General features: G+C 39.5%; 3 protein-coding genes across 6 annotated transcripts; 2 read left to right on the top strand and 1 right to left on the bottom strand.

The window, feature by feature from the left end:
• Positions 1–1,194: 1,194 nt before the first annotated feature.
• acp5a (acid phosphatase 5a, tartrate resistant) lies at positions 1,195–3,030 on the top strand. 2 transcript variants are annotated; one of them, XM_054603886.1, is made up of 6 exons: positions 1,195–1,301; positions 1,455–1,545; positions 1,680–1,879; positions 1,960–2,084; positions 2,180–2,525; positions 2,609–3,030. In XM_054603886.1, exons 1-6 carry the CDS (start codon positions 1,299–1,301, stop codon positions 2,846–2,848), a joined length of 1,005 nt encoding a protein of 334 aa, XP_054459861.1. In that variant the 5' UTR covers positions 1,195–1,298; the 3' UTR covers positions 2,849–3,030. The 2 variants fall into 2 exon arrangements, with proteins under 2 accessions (XP_054459861.1, XP_054459860.1); XM_054603885.1 differs by having other exon boundaries at positions 1,241–1,345.
• A 5,850-nt stretch (positions 3,031–8,880) lies between these two features.
• Positions 8,881–12,610, top strand: syce2 (synaptonemal complex central element protein 2). Of its 3 annotated transcripts, none has more exons than XM_054604745.1 (6): positions 8,881–9,079; positions 9,988–10,011; positions 11,112–11,224; positions 11,834–11,907; positions 12,087–12,201; positions 12,364–12,610. In XM_054604745.1, exons 3-6 carry the CDS (start codon positions 11,126–11,128, stop codon positions 12,562–12,564), a joined length of 489 nt encoding a protein of 162 aa, XP_054460720.1. In that variant the 5' UTR covers positions 8,881–9,079; positions 9,988–10,011; positions 11,112–11,125; the 3' UTR covers positions 12,565–12,610. The 3 variants fall into 3 exon arrangements, with proteins under 3 accessions (XP_054460720.1, XP_054460719.1, XP_054460718.1); XM_054604744.1 differs by lacking the exon at positions 8,881–9,079 and adding an exon at positions 9,389–9,417; XM_054604743.1 differs by lacking the exon at positions 8,881–9,079 and having other exon boundaries at positions 9,934–10,011.
• Positions 12,611–12,759: 149 nt separating this feature from the next.
• gcdha (glutaryl-CoA dehydrogenase a) lies at positions 12,760–17,624 on the bottom strand. Its single transcript, XM_054604742.1, has 12 exons — positions 17,585–17,624; positions 16,878–16,987; positions 16,664–16,696; positions 16,405–16,545; positions 15,995–16,057; positions 15,713–15,883; positions 15,484–15,613; positions 14,615–14,831; positions 14,412–14,515; positions 14,174–14,299; positions 13,922–14,082; positions 12,760–13,523 (listed from the first exon to the last, which is right to left on the bottom strand). The coding sequence occupies exons 2-12, from the start codon at positions 16,978–16,980 to the stop codon at positions 13,450–13,452; spliced, it is 1,323 nt and encodes a 440-aa protein (XP_054460717.1). The 5' UTR covers positions 16,981–16,987; positions 17,585–17,624; the 3' UTR covers positions 12,760–13,449.
• Between the last annotated feature and the right edge of the window lie 1,546 nt (positions 17,625–19,170).

Here is a 19,170-nt window from a genome sequence, read left to right as displayed (position 1 = left end):
CCACGTGCTATATCGCCCCAACAACTGATTTGGTATCATGCAGCGTAATAAGCACCCACATCTGTCTAACTCCAGTTTAGTAAAGCAGGCTTTCTTGTGAAAACTTTAAGTTCAATAAGAGATAACTGATGACTTCACTATGAATTCATAGTCATTGCTTAATTTTTCAAACAATAAAAAGCTTCCCTGAGAGCTAGACAACACAACAAGTGTATTTACAGGCTGAGTGAAACTCCTTCATGTGTGAAAAAACAAAAGTGGGAGTGCCACTTTAATCAGGCCTGGACCTGTGAGCAGCAAAACAAGTTTTCAAACGCTGCTGTCATCTGCATCTTGCATTCTAGTTGCTCTTCATCTGTCCATGTAAAAATGTGTCTTTTATTGACAGCTTGATTTAGGACTGCAAAGAATAAATCAACAGTTTATAATGCACTGCCAAATGCTTCTAGCAGTTCAACAGATAATAATGTGCTCGAAAATGATAAGAGGGCACTGAGTCATGTTTTCAGTTAAAGTGAGAAGATAAGGGATGGTGGAACCAAAGTGCTGTCAACATTTATCATACTTTATGTTAAGCATTCAACCACTGAAATAAAAATAAAAATGATCTAAAAAGATGCAAACAGTGGAACAATAAAGAAGGAAAACCGTGATTAACACTGAAGTGGAAAAAGTGGAGTCTGGACACCAGCCTATAATAACCATAGTGGATCACATGCGGCCCAGATGACCCTGCAGTCCCCAGACTGAGTCAGGGTGTGAGCAACGATCATGTCCCTGCGGCGTGTCCCGGGGCTGGCCCTCCTGCAGCCTCAGCCTCTCCTCCAGGAATGCTGATAAAAGGCAGACAGGAGGAGCGCTGCGAGGATGGAGAGTGTCCCGTCAGGTCATCTTGAGCTCACCTCAACAGTTATCAGCTGTGAGTGTTTTTTTTCTTCTTGTTTATCTCTGGCTCTCTGACATTATTATCTCTGCATACCGACACCTACTTTACGCAAGTTGTTTTTCTTGTTCTTCCTCTTTACTTTGTCTCTGTTGAGGCTGATGATCATCTGATCTGTGAACAGAGTTTCTTATTTGATTGAGGCAGAGATGAAATGATATGCTTTGACAGACATGAAATTGTGAGCTCTGACCCTCTCGGCCTAACAGACATGGCTGCTTTGATTAGTTTCTATTAGCTCCAGCTGGGACATGTCCGCTTCATGCTGCAGCCAATCACAAGACATCTTTAGGCATAAAAGCAAGACAGCAAATGTGGTTGAGAAGCAGGAAGGAGAGGGGAAGCAAAGGTTTACATGGTACGCTGCAGCGGCGGTTTGTTTCTCTTCTCGTTTCTCTGCTTGTGCGTGTCGTCGCTCTCATTATATCTTTCGTTTGACTGTCGTTGAGACTTGTGCTGTGTTTCTTCTGCTGCTAACTGTAGATCTGATTGTTTTTTGTTTTTTTTATAGATGGCACTTACACTTTTATCCATCTTAATTGCTGCCATTCCTGTGGCCTTCTGCTACCCTACTGCCTTCCAGGACCTGGAGGGAACTAGCAGTAAGTATCACGTCACATGGGCGTTCATGATCTCTTGTGAATAATTAATTGAATAGATTAACAACGTGAGGTCTTGCTCTTCACTTAAGGACTGTCTTGTCCTTAAGATTTATTTTGTTTGTGTTCCCTCACAGCGAACCGTACCTCCATTAAGTTCATAGCTGTAGGAGACTGGGGTGGGGTGCCTTACCCCCCCTACATCACTGCTGTGCAGAAGGCTACTGCTCGAGAGATGAGCAAAGTAGCAGAGCAGATGGGAGCTGACTTTATTCTGGCCCTTGGCGATAACTTCTACTACAAAGGTGTGAACAGTGTAGATTCTCCTCGGTTTCAGGTCAGTTTTGTTAACTGGAGGTCTTCTGAAAATAAGTGTTTGTAGAAATAATAACAACCTTGCCTTCTCCTCTGACTCAGGACACTTTTGAGACTGTGTACACAGCAAAGTCTCTCAAAGTCCCCTGGTACGTGCTCGCCGGCAATCATGACCATGCAGGGAACGTCAAAGCCCAGATCGACTACAGCCACAAGTCTGACAGATGGTAAGGACCAACTTTGAAAATGTTAAAGCCCTCAAACTGAAAACAGAAACCCTCAAGTGTCACAACTCTGCTCTCTTCTGTTACCTTTTTTACAGGAAGTTCCCCTCTTACTATTATGAGCTGAACTTCCGCATCCCCAACACTGGGAAGACTTTGACCATCATCATGCTCGACACCATAATGCTGTGCGGCAACTCTGATGACTTCCTGGATGAAAAGCCCAGGGGCCCTCTGCGTGAGGTGGATGCCAACCGTCAGCTGACCTGGCTGCAGGAGAGGCTGGCTCGGTCCAAGGCGGACTTCCTTTTGGTGGCCGGTCACTACCCTGTGTGGTCGGTGTCCGAGCACGGGCCCACGGAGTGTCTCCTGCAGAGGCTCCGTCCTCTGCTCATTAAATACAAGGCCACCGCTTACCTCTGCGGTCACGACCACAATCTGCAGGTTGGTTCATGCAAAATTAAGACACCTTATTGTAGAAGTCTGCCTTTGCTGTCCTTCCAATCATGTCTTTGTCCCCTGTACAGTACATTAAAGAGTCTGGTGTGGGATACGTGGTGAGCGGTGCCGGAAACTTCCTGGATCCCGATGTCCGTCACTGGAATCATGTCCCCAAAGGTACTGTGAAGTTCTTCACCGGCCAAGCTTCAACCCTGGGAGGCTTCATCCACGCAGAAGTCACCAAGGACAAGATGATTGTGACCTTCTTACAGGCTAAAGGCACTTCTCTCTATCGCACGGTCCTCTCCCAAAGGGTCTTTGAGTAGACTAGCTCATCACAGGAACAGTCAAGTTGTAAATGAAATGTACAGCAATAGTCTCCAGTGAGTAATTGCTGTTAATCCTGTGTTTTTACACTTTTTGGCATTAATATTTCAAAGTAAATTGTATTTTAAAAAGAATTAAGTAGTTTTACATGAGACTTTATTGTGATAAAATAATAAATGTGGTTTGTAAAGAAGTGTCTTGTCTTATGACTTGTGGTGTGGCAGTTTCTACCACAGACGGTGTTGCTTAATTATTTTTGGAGACAGCATACAATGTCCTAAACTTGTTGACCTGTAGAAGTGCAAGTCAGACCCAATGGATCATTCCCAGTTGCAGATGTCACACTGAGAATGCAGTTTTTACAGAAATGTGAATTCATGAGGCTTAGGGTGAATTTGTGTCCTAAATAAGACTACATTCATCACATGCTTTTGTCCCAAAAAACAAGTTATGTCTTTATTTAAACCAAAACACCTGGTAGCTGCTTCCTGTCTACAACTTCCTAGTTTCAATTTCAAGATATTATGTGCTGGTTTTGATATGGTTTCTACTTTATCTAAATGCTACATGAACACAGATTTCATCTGGGCATAGCTTGGTAACATAGACATGTTGGAGTAGGACTGTACTCTGGGATGTCACTTAAGTAGCCTTTGTCCACCAGTAATACAAACCATGACTGTGGACAAACAGAGGCTGCTTTGTTCTTGGTCAATCAGGTGACTGAAAATGATGCTCATGCCATTAACTTGCAGTTCTGCAATTGTCTTGTGACTCTTATTACAAACCTTTCCAAAGAGTGTTGTAGTTATACTTTAGATAACTATGGTTTAATTTTGCTTTAGACTAATGGATACTAGGCTGAGCAAAATGACTCCATTCAATGTTATATTAACCAGTTTTGTGGCTTTGCCTAATTTCCTCATGAATTTTGGAAAACTGTAATGCAGGGGTGAGAGGCATAAGGGCTGTGTTTTAGTGTACACTTAAATGTGCACATTTTCATTTCATTAATTTGCATATGTCTCCAATACTCTAACACCAGCCCTTTAAAGGGTGTGGGTCATACATTGATTTCATGCTAGTCATACGTGCAGAGTAGAAATACTGACGTGGGTTGGCGGCTGCTGCTGGGCGGGAGAAGTCAAGACTTCCACAGTCACTGCTCTTTTGTCCATCACAGAGAACCACCTGGCCTGCCAACAGAGGATTAGGCCGAATGACAGCAGATTGGCAGTGACCCCAACCAGGATCAACTCAGCCAACCAATGACATTATTAAACTGGGAGCAAAGCAGAACGGACAAGATTCTATTTATTCTCCCTCCTCCTGGTGACATATTGAATTGTTTATCTTTACTGCCTTTAATTTCTTTATTATGTAAGCAGGATTTTTGGATCACTTTTTTTATTTGGACCACTGTATGTCAGTTATTAGGTTCACAAATCCACAAACTGGCCAGGGAATGCTATAATGTCTTATATCATTTAATGAAATACCATAGAGATTTTTTAATTTGTGTGTATCTTGTTTTAACCACAGTCTGGCTTTTATAGGGTTACTGACTCTTCGTGTGTGTTGCTGATCCACTTAGGATGAGTTTCAGTCTGCTGGTGTCATGCATCGGCCAACTGAGAACTGAGTCAATGCCAGTAAGGATTCAGCCGAGGGTAAGCTGTCACCTGAGGATAAGGGACAGGTAAGGATCTCTTAACCCTGACAGCAAAAGAAAGCCTCGTGTTTGCACGTCACTGCAGGCAGACTGATGATTAGACAATATAACCTATTTAAAGTAATTATACTGTATACATGTGAGTGTTTATCTCTCACCTGTAGGGGTCCTCAGTGGGTGCTCTAAGGGGTTTGCAGCAAGTAAGAAACTGTTTAAATGAATAATTAGAGTGGCTAAAACTGATATTTTTGTAATAACCACATATCAAAAGATAATGTGAAAACAATGTAACAATGTGGAAAGGGTTCCTACAGACAATTGTCAGCTTAATCTGCAGCTTTAAGGAACTTTAAAGTGAGTTTTAACTCATTGTAAAGCAAGCAGTTGTCTGTTAACAGTTATTAGAGGTTTAAATGTGATCTATGATCACAAAACGGCTGCTAACAATCAGCATTTTCTTACATGAGATTTCAAAGCAACGTGAGAAACCCTGTATTGATGCCCACATTTAGGAAAACACCTGTCAACTTTAACAAGTCAAACAGAGACAAACAGAGCTGACAAAGAGGAGTCAGCTCAAATGTTGTTAGTAACCCATGGAAATATAAAGAAATGAGGCTTTGATGCACTAATTGAGCACAATTTTTGCAACCACGTTAGGTCTTTGGGAACCCTGCAACCCAAATACCCAGGGCCAGAAGCCACCCTAGAACTTGAATAGAAGTTGTGTTAAGTGTGACACCATTACTTATGGTTAAAGTGAGGAGGGTCTGCCACCAGCCTGCTGGTGTAACACTTACTCACAGACTGACCTTCTTTCTTTATTGGCTCCTTCTTAAGCTCTAACCCCTCTGCCACACCTTAAGAGCTCCATCTCCCAGAGTTTAGAGCACTAACATCTCCTGCCCGAGGAAATAGGATTACAAAATGTTCTGTCTTCCCTCAAGTCAGAACTGAAGTGGCAACATTTAAATTGTACCATGTGATTTATGTCTAAAGTCTTGCCAATTAGAGATAATAAATTGGATTATCTAACTCCACTCTTAGCTGTCTCTGCATGACCATGCCTGGATCCAATGAATGTCGTCATACAAGCAGAATAACGTTGTGGATTTCAGAAGTTCATCCGCACAGATTAGGCTGCTGCTGCTGACCGATTATCTAATTCCGGAGCTCAAAAGTAATAAAAGGATGCTGTATTAAAGGCTAAGCTGCTCATCTAATCTTCTCTGCCTAATCTCCAACCCTCCCTGAATACGGGCACTCTGGTCTTCACAGATGGAGAGAGCCATGTTAACTCAACGAGAATTCCCCCAAAATGTTTGAAAAGATATATATTTAATGTTAATACTTTGATGTTTGTCCAGAAAGAGACAGTAAAGGTGGAATAATCTCCTTTTTGAACTGCTAATACTTTGCAAATGTGTGTGTGTGTGTGTGTGTGTGTGTGTGTGTGTGTGTGTGTGTGTGTGTGTGTGTGTGTGTGTGTGTGTGTGTGTGTGTGTGTGTGTGTGTGTGTGTGATGTGCCTTTGTGTGCTTTTAATATCCCAGGATTTCTGCAACTCAATCAATATCCTGCTTAAAATGAACTCTTAAATCTGTCTTTTTGAGTTGAATAACAGTGTGTGTGTGTGTGTGTGTGTGTGTGTGTGTGTGTGTGTGTGTGTGTGTGTGTTATTGATGCCAAATAGCAAGCGAGAGCTTCACGCTTTCTGCAATTGCATAAACATGCACTGTGATATCTGAACAATTTGATAGATATGACCTGTCCGAATAATATTAACATATTAAGGCCTTAATGTAGAACACACACTTAAATTTTAACATTTTAACACCATTCACTACAATTAACCAGATTTTTTTTAAAAAAAGGAGTTCATTGCTTGATTTATTGTGGTTTCTTTTACTTTAGCGAAATAGATACGTGTGGATGATCACTCTATTCCAGAGGCTTCTATTTATATTAATTAACATCAGGCATACTAGTCTGTGCCTATAAGGTCAGCACACTGCAGGTTAACGCGCTCACCTCCACTAATTTAATTGACTTCACCCTATTAGTTAGTAGGCCGATCCTCCTATGAGGGCCAGAAATATATATTTAGTATCAGAATAAGATGGACACTAACATTAGCGGACACAAGTTTTTACCTTTATTTGACACAAGAACTCACACTGCCCCTTCATTTTTCATCAGGTATTAATAAATCATGGTATTCTTAAAAATGAACATGTGTAATATCTTTGAGAATCACTCAGTGAAACAGAGAAGCTTTTAGGTGTGATTTTAGCCGGATCTGTCAATCCCTAAAGTAAAAGACACACCCCTGTTCACTGCCTCACATGATTATAAATGTGGATTATTTGATGTTGTATACGGTCACAAGCGCCACACAACTCAACCCCATCTGATGTTTGTAGAATGAAATAAAGACAAATGTAACAGTGTGCTGTCAGAGGAGAGTCTGGCAGGTCAATCATGATGCTAACTTTGCACAAATCCAAAGTGAACACTGTCCGTTTGTTTTTCTCTTTTGTCTCTAGAGGACACATCAGTTCCTCCGATAGACGTAAATCCTCTCATCAAAAGTCTTATTGCATACTTGCAAGTCTCTGCAGGCCGTATGATGTTGCTGGACTTGTGACTCTCATTGTCAGAAATTGTTTATCCGACATCTTTAAAAAATGTTTTTGGGTAAAATGTGTTTCAGAGTCAAAACAATGAGATGGAGACGATCAACTAAAGAAGAAAATCTAAGTGATAAAAAGAAGAAACAGTTTGAAAAAATGTCTTGGATCGTTAGTGTTGCCTCACGCATCACTCTCCCTCGGGATTGACTGATTTAGGGACGGGCTGTTGACGCTAATGGTGTTGGGGAAAAAAGAAGGTATGTATGGGATGACGGCCATCAGAGGGCTGGCCAGCGGGCTCCCGTTTCGGAGAGGCATGGAGATCATGACGTCGTCCTGGTTCCACACGTGGAAGGCGTTCGGGTGAGAGTGGTTGAGGCCAGGTGGGATGTGCAGTGGGTTGACTCCCTCCCCCTCGCCCTCTTTCAGGTCGTCCTCGAGAGGGCCCAGCACACAGTCTGGGGACGGATAGAAGAGGGTGAGAAGGGTATCATTGTAAGGAGATTCTGAGATATTTCAGCTTTGCAACTTCTCACTGACATATTTGTTTGAAAGACAACATAGGTTTATGCTACAACAAGAACACGTTATATATATTCTTACTGAATAAAGATTTGATTTTTTTTCTCCATTTTAAGCACGATTAAAAGATTCAAAACTTAAAGAAAAACAATCAGGCTTAATGACAAAAAACAGTAGATATTAATTGTAACGCCAAGATTTTGAACAAAACACGCGATTCATATTAAAGAAAGGAGAATCAATTTCTGCATGTGTAATGAATTGAGAGTATTGTATTGAGAATTGAAATACATCAGCCCTGATAATGATCTGATTCAGCAAAAATTCAAATTCAATTAGCTGATCCTGTCCCAATGATAGACTGTAGCTGTAAGCATATCCTTCATATTTAATATATGAAGCAAATCAAACTAACCGTTCATCAACGTTCAATAAGCAATTCAAAACTATTTATGTGTGCCATCACTAGCTACGAACTGCCTCAACGTATTTGTACACTGTTGTTATGCAGCAAACATCACAAGAAGACAACCTTATTTAATAATAAAAGTTCTGGAATACAACTATTGTTAAATTAACATGAGGAAGTTACTCGAGTACCTGTTATATCCAGCATGAGGTCTTTGATGAGGTGACCCACTATAGCATAAGCCACAGCAACTATGACCAGGGTGGCAACAAGGAGGTAGAGGACAGATTTAGGGAGCTGGATGAGGTCCCTAGAGGGAGGCTTGTACTCCCTGTACAGAGGCTCCACATTTTTAACCAAGAACTGGAATGAAAGTCCGCCTTCGCTTGTGTAGTTAAAGTTGTTCATATTCCCATAGTAGGAGCATCCACTTCCTCCAATGAGTAGTAGTTATTTTATTATATTCAAAGCGAAATTTTCCCAATTTGATTCATCCACTTGCTCAGACGTCGCTCCCTAAAATGAAGAGAGACAGAGTTAAAGTCTACTTCCTAGAAATAAAATGAAAACGTTTATATTCTATCCTTTAACTAACTTTCATCTAAGGAAGATGGAGGAGTGAAGCCAATTGAGCAACATAAAAACAGACCAGTGAATATTGAGTCAAAACCAAGTTACTGCAATTTCCAGATCAAACACATTTGGATCGTTGCGGTGCCGTTTCACATCCTGTGAAACAACATGTTTCTACCTCTGATTATTAGTTTCATGTTATAATCATCAGTTCATCCTCCACCTGACATCAGGACATCTCAGGACAGTCTCTGCGTCCTCTCTGCTGCGTCCTCTCTGCTGAAATAATCCAGACTAAGGGCAGTTACACAGAGAGGAGAGAGATTGAGAGGAAGGGAGGGATTACACTTCCAATCACAGCAACCAACAATCAATCCCCCTCAGCCCATCCTCACCCGGTCCCACAGATTACTTAATCCACAGTGAGTTTGCTTTCACCCTCATAATGCTCTCTCTCTCTCTCTCTCTCTCTCTCTCTCTCACACACACACACACACACGGATAAACTAAATCTTTGCCAAGAAATTCTAAATGGTTTTGACGTCATCGATAAATAAATTAGTAAAATCCTACAGACTTCCTGACTCTCATGGTGGAAATTATATTTGTCCAACGCAGTAAAATAATTTCTCATAATCTCTTTGGTCACAAAAGATAATACATTTGTTTTTGTGTCCATGTTCTAAATTTAGTGGGTGCCAGGTTGGTTAAATGGGTGAATATATAAGAGGAAAGTAACCTGAGAGCTGGTGATGTTGAGGTAAAGTTAAATACACTTGACTCCATGTTCTGCTATTCTGCTTATTTTACAATATACAGTACCAGTCAAAAGTTTGGACACACCTTCTCATTCAACTACTTTGAAGAATCTAAAATATAAAACATATTCTGGTTTGTTGAGCATTTGTTTGTTTACCACATAATCCCATATGTGTTCCTTCATAGTTTGGATGTCTTCAATATTAATCTACAATGTAGAAAAAAATATAAATAAATAAAAACCATTGAATGAGAAGGTGTGTCCAGACTTTTGACTGGTACTGTATATATATAAAATAAAAGAATATATAAAATAAAAACCATTAAATGAGAAGGTGTGTCCAGACTTTGACTGGTACTGTATATATATAAAATAAAAGAATATATAAAATAAAAACCATTGAATGAGAAGGTGTGTCCAGACTTTGACTGGTACTGTAACATTTAAATAAAATAACAATCTCAAAGGAGAATATAACAGGGCTGCATAATGGGTATTTTGTTTTCTGAATTACAAGACTTTTGATGGAATTTGTATTTTTACTAATTGTCTTCCTCTCCTGATTGACAGTGAGGTGCTGCTGGAGCTCTTCAGGTGAAACATTCATCATTTAACTCTTTATACACACAGACTATGATTCAAACACTATAAACTATAAACTATAAACACAGCAGGGGCCTTTGAGTTCGTCTCGTTTAACAACATAAACAAACTAAAACAGGGGACTAGCGTTAGCTGCTAATGCTAACTAGCTGCTAATGCTAACTAGCGAGCTAACGCTAAGCTACACTTTAGTGTCATTCTAAGCTAACAGCTACTAGTCTAATAACTAACTATATGTAATTAAGCATTTAAATCATTTGTTTGCAGCATACTATAACTACACCATTAAAGTCATTATGTGGTTTATTATTATTATTATTATTATTATTATTATTATTATTATATATTATTATATTCCTTTATTGATCCCCATGGGGGAAATTCAAGTGTTGCAGCAGCTCAACTAGACAGACAATAAATACAATACTATACAACTACACAGACAATAAATACTACTATACAACTACACAGACAATAAATACACATACTATACAACTACACAGACAATAAATACACATACTATACAACTACACAGACAATAAATACACATACTATACAACTACACAGACAATAAATACACATACTATACAACTACACAGACAATAAATACACATACTATACAACTACACAGACAATAAATACACATACTATACAACTACAATAAATACACATACTATACAACTACACAGACAATAAATACACATACTATACAACTACACAGACAATAAATACACATACTATACAACTACACAGACAATAAATACACATACTATACAACTACACAGACAATAAATACACATACTATACAACTACACAGACAATAAATACACATACTATACAGCTACACAGACACAGACAATAAATACACATACTATACAGCTACACACACAGACAATAAATACACATACTATACAACAAAATAAAGATAGATTATAAAGATAGAAGATTATAAAGTGGAGCTAAAGTGTTAGCTAACTTCAGCTGATGCATTAACGTTGTGTCTTATTCAAAGACTTAGAATAGGTCTCCCTTTATCTCCAGCGTTATTTGTGTGTTTTTAACAGGTTTGTGTTTTTTTGTTTTTAATCCAGTTTTAGAAACCTAAATGGATTTCTTCTTCGATGACGTCACGTTACCCTCCACGTCACAGTCCACCGCCAACGACGGACAGGAACACGTGACACCCGAGGAGGCCCTACATATGGTAGTATTTAGAAGTAAAGCATCAAATGAACTTGTGAGAACAAAACATTACATTACAGTCATTTAGCAGACGCTTTTATCCAAAGAGACTTACAATAAGTCTATTCAACATAGGTATTCAAGAGAACTACTAGTCACCAGAAGTCATAAGTGCATCTCCTTTCTTAAACAAGCATCTTAAGGCATAAACCAGAGCAAAAGTACAGAAACAAACTAATACGAATACAATAGGTGCAACAAACTAATACGAATACAATAAGTGCAACAAACTAATACGAATACAATAAGTGCTAGGTGGAAGGCTCAGGGTAGTACATCTTGAAGAGAAGAAAACATACTGCTGCTGAAAAAAAAGAAAAGTAGATTGTGTGAAGAAGTTATAACAACTTGTGGCAGCATAATGTGTATTGTATGTTTTTTTTTACAAACATAAATGGATGCCATGATAAATAATAAGTTTCCCCAAAGTTAACATCTCATTCCTACAAGATTTATAAACTATTTTATGGGGACTGTTTTTTTGGGTCATACTTGAACAATTCATGTTTACTGTATGCCATCTGGTGATGATGGATGAGTTTTTTTTTCTTCATTGTTCTTGGCAATACAGATAGAAGATACAGACTCATCAAGAGGGAAGTCCTCTAGCATGAGCATGACTGAGAGTCAAGAGCACCATACCAGGTACAGCTTTACTTATAGTCCAATCCTACAGTCCAATCCATTTACTGAAGGGGATAATTCACATAGGAGGTACTTTTTCCTAAGCAGTTCAGTTTACTTGCCCCAGGATGGACAGTACAGAATAAGCCTGTTGGGGTTAAAGACACATTCAAACTGCATATATGTCAATATCTATGCAGCTCAAGTATAGATGACATCAGCAGGAGAGTTCAGGAACTGGTGGAAAAGATAAATGACAGCCGCACCACTGACCAGAAAGTGTTGGACAGCTTCCAGGAGAAGTTAGTGGAGAAGGTACACAACTTAAATCATGCTTCTGCTCCACTGATGTATACATACTCACCAAATAATCCGTTCATGTCTTTTATGTTTGGCCTGAATGCACCGTCCACGTCCACAAATGTTCTAATCTGGTCAATGGACTGATTTTTCTTTACCTCACATTTTATTCCCTAGGTGACAGAGATGTGTCAGCAGATGAAGGAGCACATGTACACGATCTATGAAGATAACAGTAATGAGATGCAGGTGAAGCTGCAGGAGTTGTCAGAGGTGCTGGAGAGCTGCACGAAGCTGAACAGTGAGCTCTTAGAGGCCAGCCAGGCGCTGGCTAGTCTCAGAGGAGGCCTGGCCATTAGCCAGACATCCGAACCCTGATGAACTAGTTATTGTTGTGATGTTCATATTGTTTATTAACTAGTTTTGAATTAGTCAATGGGTTCCCTAGTTTATTGTGTTGAGTATTCAGAATAGTTGACTTTATCCAAATGCAGGAGTGAATAAGATTACTCCTTTAGATTTCCTCTTTCTTCTTCCCTCTTTTTTCAAGAATACATGCTAAACTGTGTCTTTGTTCTTAGGACAGTAGTTCAGTTCACAGCTCATGATTGCAGTCAAAGAATACAAAACAAAAACTGAAAACATGTTTTATATATGTACAATTTCAGTATCTGTTGATTCAATTATTAAAACTAACAAGAACAAAAATACCCATTATCGGCTCTCAGGTGTTAACATTTTACACTGAAATTCGTCAGCACAGATGACAAGGCACTTCGGACCTACAGTAACTTACATAATAATGTAAAATGGCAACAGAAGATCATTTCATTTAAATTGGGCAGGTTTCTTATAATGTATCTTTCTATACTGAATCTCAACTTCACTCACTCACACTGCATCTTTCTCATCCATTTATATACATATCCATTTATCACAAAATAAATGACTCAAAATGTCACAACTTTTACATGCACCATGCTTAGTTAGTACCCTTATCTTAACTTAACAAATGTCACCATAATAGGACCCAATGCTTAGTTATGTTGACCTCACATATTCACCAAAGATGCCAAACAGAGGCAGTGATAGAGGGCTCCAATCACGAGTGAAAAGATATATGAATGTAAAGACGTATATTTATTTTTGCCCACCAGGCAAAGCTCATAATGAGGTAGCTTAAGTGCACTTCATGTTTCTACACATCCGAGTTTGCCAAATGAGAAACAGATAGCACAGCACTAATCAAGTCCAATTTAATGTTTACTTTCCAACAGTGAAAGACTGCAGTCCGGTGATGGCTCTGCCCAGGATCAAGGCATGAATGTCATGAGTTCCTATAAACAACAATGAAAAATAAACAAAAATTATTTGTTTTCACTTGAAGAGATGATTCAGTTTTCAGTAAAAATCACAGTACATGTCTGAAGTTGATTTGGTATTTTCCAAACCTTACATAGCTGTCTAGAGGTAAGAATGTTGTTGTTTTTACAGTAGTTTGGCCAAATTAAAACAGGATAGCTTTTTTTCTAACCATGTGTTTTTTTTATGATATTGGACAGAGTTCTGAAATGTCTCTCTTAATCAACTTGTAGTAATCTGTGCACTGCTGCCCTCTAGTGGTAGATTTACAAAATTGCTGTTTAAGTTTGAAATCATTTTCAATGCAATAATGCCTTCTGTCGGTCAATATGCTTAAAATGAAAACTAGATGCACCCACTGGTGTGTGCTTACCCTCATATGTGTTGACGGCCTCCAGATTCATGACGTGACGGATTATATGGTACTCATCTGAGATGCCATTTCCTCCCAGCATGTCTCTGGCCTGTCTGGCAATATCCAGAGCCTTTCCACAGCTATTCCTCTTTAGCATGGAGATCATATCTGGTGCTGCTCTAATAGGGTGAGAACAAACACATTTAAGAAAATCAGTTTTTTAAGTTGAAGACAGGGAGAGAAATTTAAAGACGGACAGAGAAGACTCACTTCTTCTCATCAATAAGTCTTCCCAAGGTAAGACACGACTGCAGCCCAAGGGTGATCTCTGTCAGCATGTCAGCCATTTTCTTCTGCATCAGCTGGTTCCTGGCCAGTGGCACCCCGAACTGGATTCTGATTGGAGCGTAGAAAAAATGAAAACCAATCCCTCTCTAGAAAGAGCTGAGGCCTGCATAACATGAGGAGACAATGTGGATATGTAGACTGTAGACAGAACGTCATGTACCTGTCCAGAGTGTACTGTCGGGCAGCGTGGAAGCAGAATTCAGCAGCTCCCAGAGCTCCCCATGCAATGCCGTACCGGGCGTTGTTCAGACAGCCAAAAGGACCCTGGTAGAAAAGGTCCACACGCAGAAGAAAGGTTAGATTTATGTAAAGTCAATAAAGCTTTGTTGGAGTTGAACTTGAAATAAGGGCGCAGCAACGTACAGCTAGACCAGAGACGTTGGGCAGCAGGTTCTCCTGGGGAACCTCCACCTCATCCATCAGGATCATGCCAGTGGCGGATGCCCTCAGCGAGAACTTGCCCTCAATTTTGGGGGTGGCAAAACCCTTCATTCCACGCTCCAGGATGAAACCCCGCACTTTGCCATCTTCACACTTGGCCCACACCACTGCAATGTCTGCCACGGGGGAATTAGTGATCCTAAAAGAAGAAAGAGCGTGAGGAACAAGAAACACATTAATTGCATGATTACGCATTAAAGTACTTCACTCTAAGGGTTGAGGCTTGGTACGGAACAAATTATTATTTAAAGGGTTAGCTTTGCAGTTTTGACTGACCTAAAAAGCCAGTCTATCACTAAGCTACACCACTAGAGAGGAGCAGGCTTTGACAACTTGTGTGATGAACTGCATCTGTTAGGATTTTTATACACGCTGGAGCCTGTTGTAAAAGTTATCTTCACATAATTTGTCTCCAAACACAAGACCTCCACTCCAAGTGTCAGACACATTCATTTAAATCCCCAGCAGTAGGCAGTAAACAGATGAGTGTACATTTAAACTACCTTAGAGTCCAAAACTAAAGGCGACACTGTACAGATTTAGTAAGAGTAAAATATGACTTTTAAATGGTAAGTAGTACAGTTGATTCGCCCTAATATATAAATTATTTTGATTCTATGAGTTGTCCTCAGTATATAGGATTATTTTAAACCAATGAAACCAAACAAACAAGCATCTAATACAATCTAAAACACAAATCTTTGTCCAGCACTGGCCTCAATATCTTCATTTTTGTCCCATTCTGAGTCATAAGAGAATACAATGCGTCTTGTTTGTATCCGTCTACCTACCAGGTCTTGGCTCCACTGATGGAGAAGGTACCACTTGATGGGTTGTATTTGGCCTTGGTCTCCATGCTGCTGGGGTCACTGCCATGGTTGGGCTCCGTCAGGCCAAAGCAGCCCAGGATTTCTCCACGAGCTGTGAGACAGAAATGACAACATGATGGACAATCTAAAGACCGGCCTTTTTCCATTTTGTCACAATGTCATGTACAAATGCAGTAAATGTCCGTCTCACCGAGCCGGGGCAGGTACTTCTCCCTCTGGGCCTCGGTGCCATAAGCATTGATAGGATGCATGACCAGTGAGGACTGGACACTCATGACGGACCGATACCCGCTGTCCACTCTCTCAACCTCTCTGGCAATCAAGCCGTACGCCACATAACTAGTGCCTGCACAGCCGTACCCTGCAGGGTGAATAAAACACATGTAAAGGCACATTAAGAAATACTGCGGAACAAAGATTACTCATTTATTCTGTAGGACAATAATGATAATGTAGTATTGTTTCTGTTTACCTTTAATAGTTGGGCCTAAGACGCCCAAATCTCCCATCTCTGAGACTATCTCACGGTGGAAATCTGTGGCACGGTGCATGTTGGGAAAAAAGAAACTGACAATCAAACATTTATAAGTAAATAAAACATTTTTGGACATCTAAACTAACCTAACAGCTGCAATGCGAGAAGTGAGTAAAAAGCCAAAAACTGACTTTGAGAAGACAACAAAAAAAGTAAGTTCATGTTGTTTGATATTGACAAGCGTTCGTCCTTTATGGACATTTTCAAACTCCTACTGCAATGTCTGTTAATTCAGTAGCTGACAGGAAGTCAACTTGGACCAAAGCTGTTGCCCTAGCAACAGAATGGCAATGAAAGAATCTATAGACATAATTCCTGGTATGATCATGGATGTGTGCTTTGCTTACGTTCATGTCTGTTGGCCATGAGGACGCGGGGCATGAGTTTTTCCTGGCAGTAGTCGCGGAAGGAGTCCCGGATCATGATCTCCTCCTCCGTCAGCTGACCCTCCAGATTCAGCGCGTCCCGCCAGTTGAACAGGACCTTGGCTGAGGGTCACAACATGTACACAGACACATACAGTGGTTATGTCACTGTGACAAGTGGCAGAAGAACGTATGAAGGAATCTGGACAGACAAAGTTCAACTTGTTAAAAATTCACTTACGTTCCTTTGCAGGCTTTTTGATTTCTTCAGCATCTAAAAGGAAGAAAAATGTAGAGAAAATTTAAACCACTTATATCTCTTTTTCACCTCCTGGGAGTTTCTTTTTCCTTTTTGGTCAAAAGTGAAGTGTGTTTCCTTCATCAAAACAGTACCTAACTTTACATTTTTTTTTTTATTAAATATTCAAAGAATTAATAAAGACATTGAAATGTACCTTTGACAGCAGTAGCAGCTGTGCCCTGGGCTCTGGACGCAGTAACAGCAGCACATTTTTGGCTGTTGGTGAGCAGACGGGTGACAGCACCTCTGAGAGCCATTTGTTTACTGAATGAAGAGGAAAAGAAGTTGAAACAGGTATTAAAATTGCATTATTGAAGTAGGTATAGTGAAATGTTGTTGCCACTTAATCCCAAGCAGTGAACAAATGAGTTCAAGAAATCCTAAATAGCTATATGCCAGTTAAATATGCACTACAATGAGCAAAACATCTCTTTTTACATATACAAGATAGTGAACAACGTAAAAGTTAAAAGTGAAGTAAAGAGTTAAGTGAACAGTTTAAACCGCCAGCAGATACATATATGTCCTTGGGTGAATCACACTCACTGTTAATATTACATTGTTATGCAACATGTTTAGGTTGAGTTGCCAGATCAGAGAAAATCTGGTAAGTTTGTCAAAATATAAAATACTTTATACAATTTGCTGTGTACACATCTTTTTGTTTCACCCCATGCAGAACTTAAATTAGTGGTTTGGATATTGTTTAGGCACAAAAATCAAACTGTTGTTTAGTTTTAGTTTAATGTTTAGACAGAATAGCATGGTGTCCCAAATACACTAACTCCTAAACTGACTTGTCCATGCAACAATGATAACGTTTCAAGACTGTTTTTAAAGGAAACCTTTGGTCTACAGTACCTTTCTCCTTCCTTTATGGGATGATCTGAGGACCTGAAGCTTTGAGGTGAGCGCATAAAGGTCGCTTAAATAATATGTGGCCGGCTGTTACGTCACAGGGACACGTGACGTCACACATGGGAGCTCTGTGCCTCCATCACATGTGAGGCACAGCACACTGGAGGCAATGCTCCACTTATAGTTGTGCAACATGTGGAAGTTACACAACCACCGCTGCTGGACTGACTGTCTGAGTTGGGAAAACATCTTTTTTATTCAATTCACTTGTGCAGTTTGTCTGTTGGGGATGTTTCACTGTGTCCTGTACTGTGCACAGCAAACTTCTTATCTTATAGTAAGTGAGTGCATTTGTTTTCCACAGCTTTTCCACACCTAAAATGGCGCACATGTGTGTCCGGGATGTGTAGGGTGTCGGCCCACACCCTTCCAGCTCATTGGCTGCTCAAATAAGGAGCCCTGTGGAGGACATACACAGTTGTATGTCCTCAAACTTTCATAAGTGACACTGCTGCTGCTGTGGTGGAGCCAGCTGACAAAAAGATACAATACAACTATATCAATAATAGTCATATAATCCAGTGACCACATGACAATAATAACCTGTGCAATACACTACACTGTGCAATAATAGTTAAGAAAGTTAAAAATAGTTAAAATAGTTGTTGTTGTTTTTTCTCTGTCTGTAAATATAATATTTCAGTTATTGTTGTTTTTTTGTTTTTTTCTACTGTTTTTTATTGCTTATTTATAAATACTTGTTTTATTTTATTTTTATTTTTTATTTCTTTATTTTTTTATTTTTAGCTTGTCTTCTTCTACTATGTCTCTTGTGTGCACTTTACTCTATGCTGTTGTAAGTCTGCAAATTTCCCCGCTGCGGGACTAATAAAGGATTATCTTATCTTATCTTATCTTATAATGTTGGAGTTAGGCCTGTTTACCTGTGGAGGGTTAATAATTGGAGGAAAATGTAGGTAATGTTGGAAAGAAAGGGAGAAAAAAGGGAAAGACAAATAATAATAATAATAATAATAATAATAATAATAATAATAATAATAATAATAATAATAATAATTAAGCCTTTATTAGTCCCACAATGGGGAAATTATTTCTCTGCATTTAACCCATCCCGGAGGAGCAGTGGGCTGCAATGAAGCGTTAGGTGTCTTGCTCAAGGACACCTCGGCATGTTGCCGGTAGAGGGGTTTGAACCACCAACCTTGTGGTTAAATGCCCTTTAAAAACAACTGAAATCAAATGTTTTGAAGTTGTTTTTGAAAATATTTGACCATACACAATGTAAATGTAGTATTTTTTTCTGGATAAAAGATAAATCAGTCATCAACATTGACTTTACCAAGAAACATGTTACCAGGAACCTTGGTAACGTGTACGCTGTTTAATTGTCGGTTTGACTTACTGAAGTATCATTGAGAGCATCTGATACTTTAGATGTATAAGATGCTCTCACGATTTCTTAAGAAACTTGATAACATTTGATACCTTTAAATTATTACTGGCACATCTGACACCTATGTGGATAAAGGTGGGGCAGATCAGTCACGGTTCACCATCCAGACAGTCGA

The sequence above is a fragment of the Anoplopoma fimbria genome, chromosome 9 (assembly GCF_027596085.1).
Source record: "Anoplopoma fimbria isolate UVic2021 breed Golden Eagle Sablefish chromosome 9, Afim_UVic_2022, whole genome shotgun sequence".
In the NCBI taxonomy this organism is placed as follows: domain Eukaryota; kingdom Metazoa; phylum Chordata; class Actinopteri; order Perciformes; family Anoplopomatidae; genus Anoplopoma; species Anoplopoma fimbria.
This window is presented reverse-complemented; position numbering and strand designations above follow the sequence as displayed.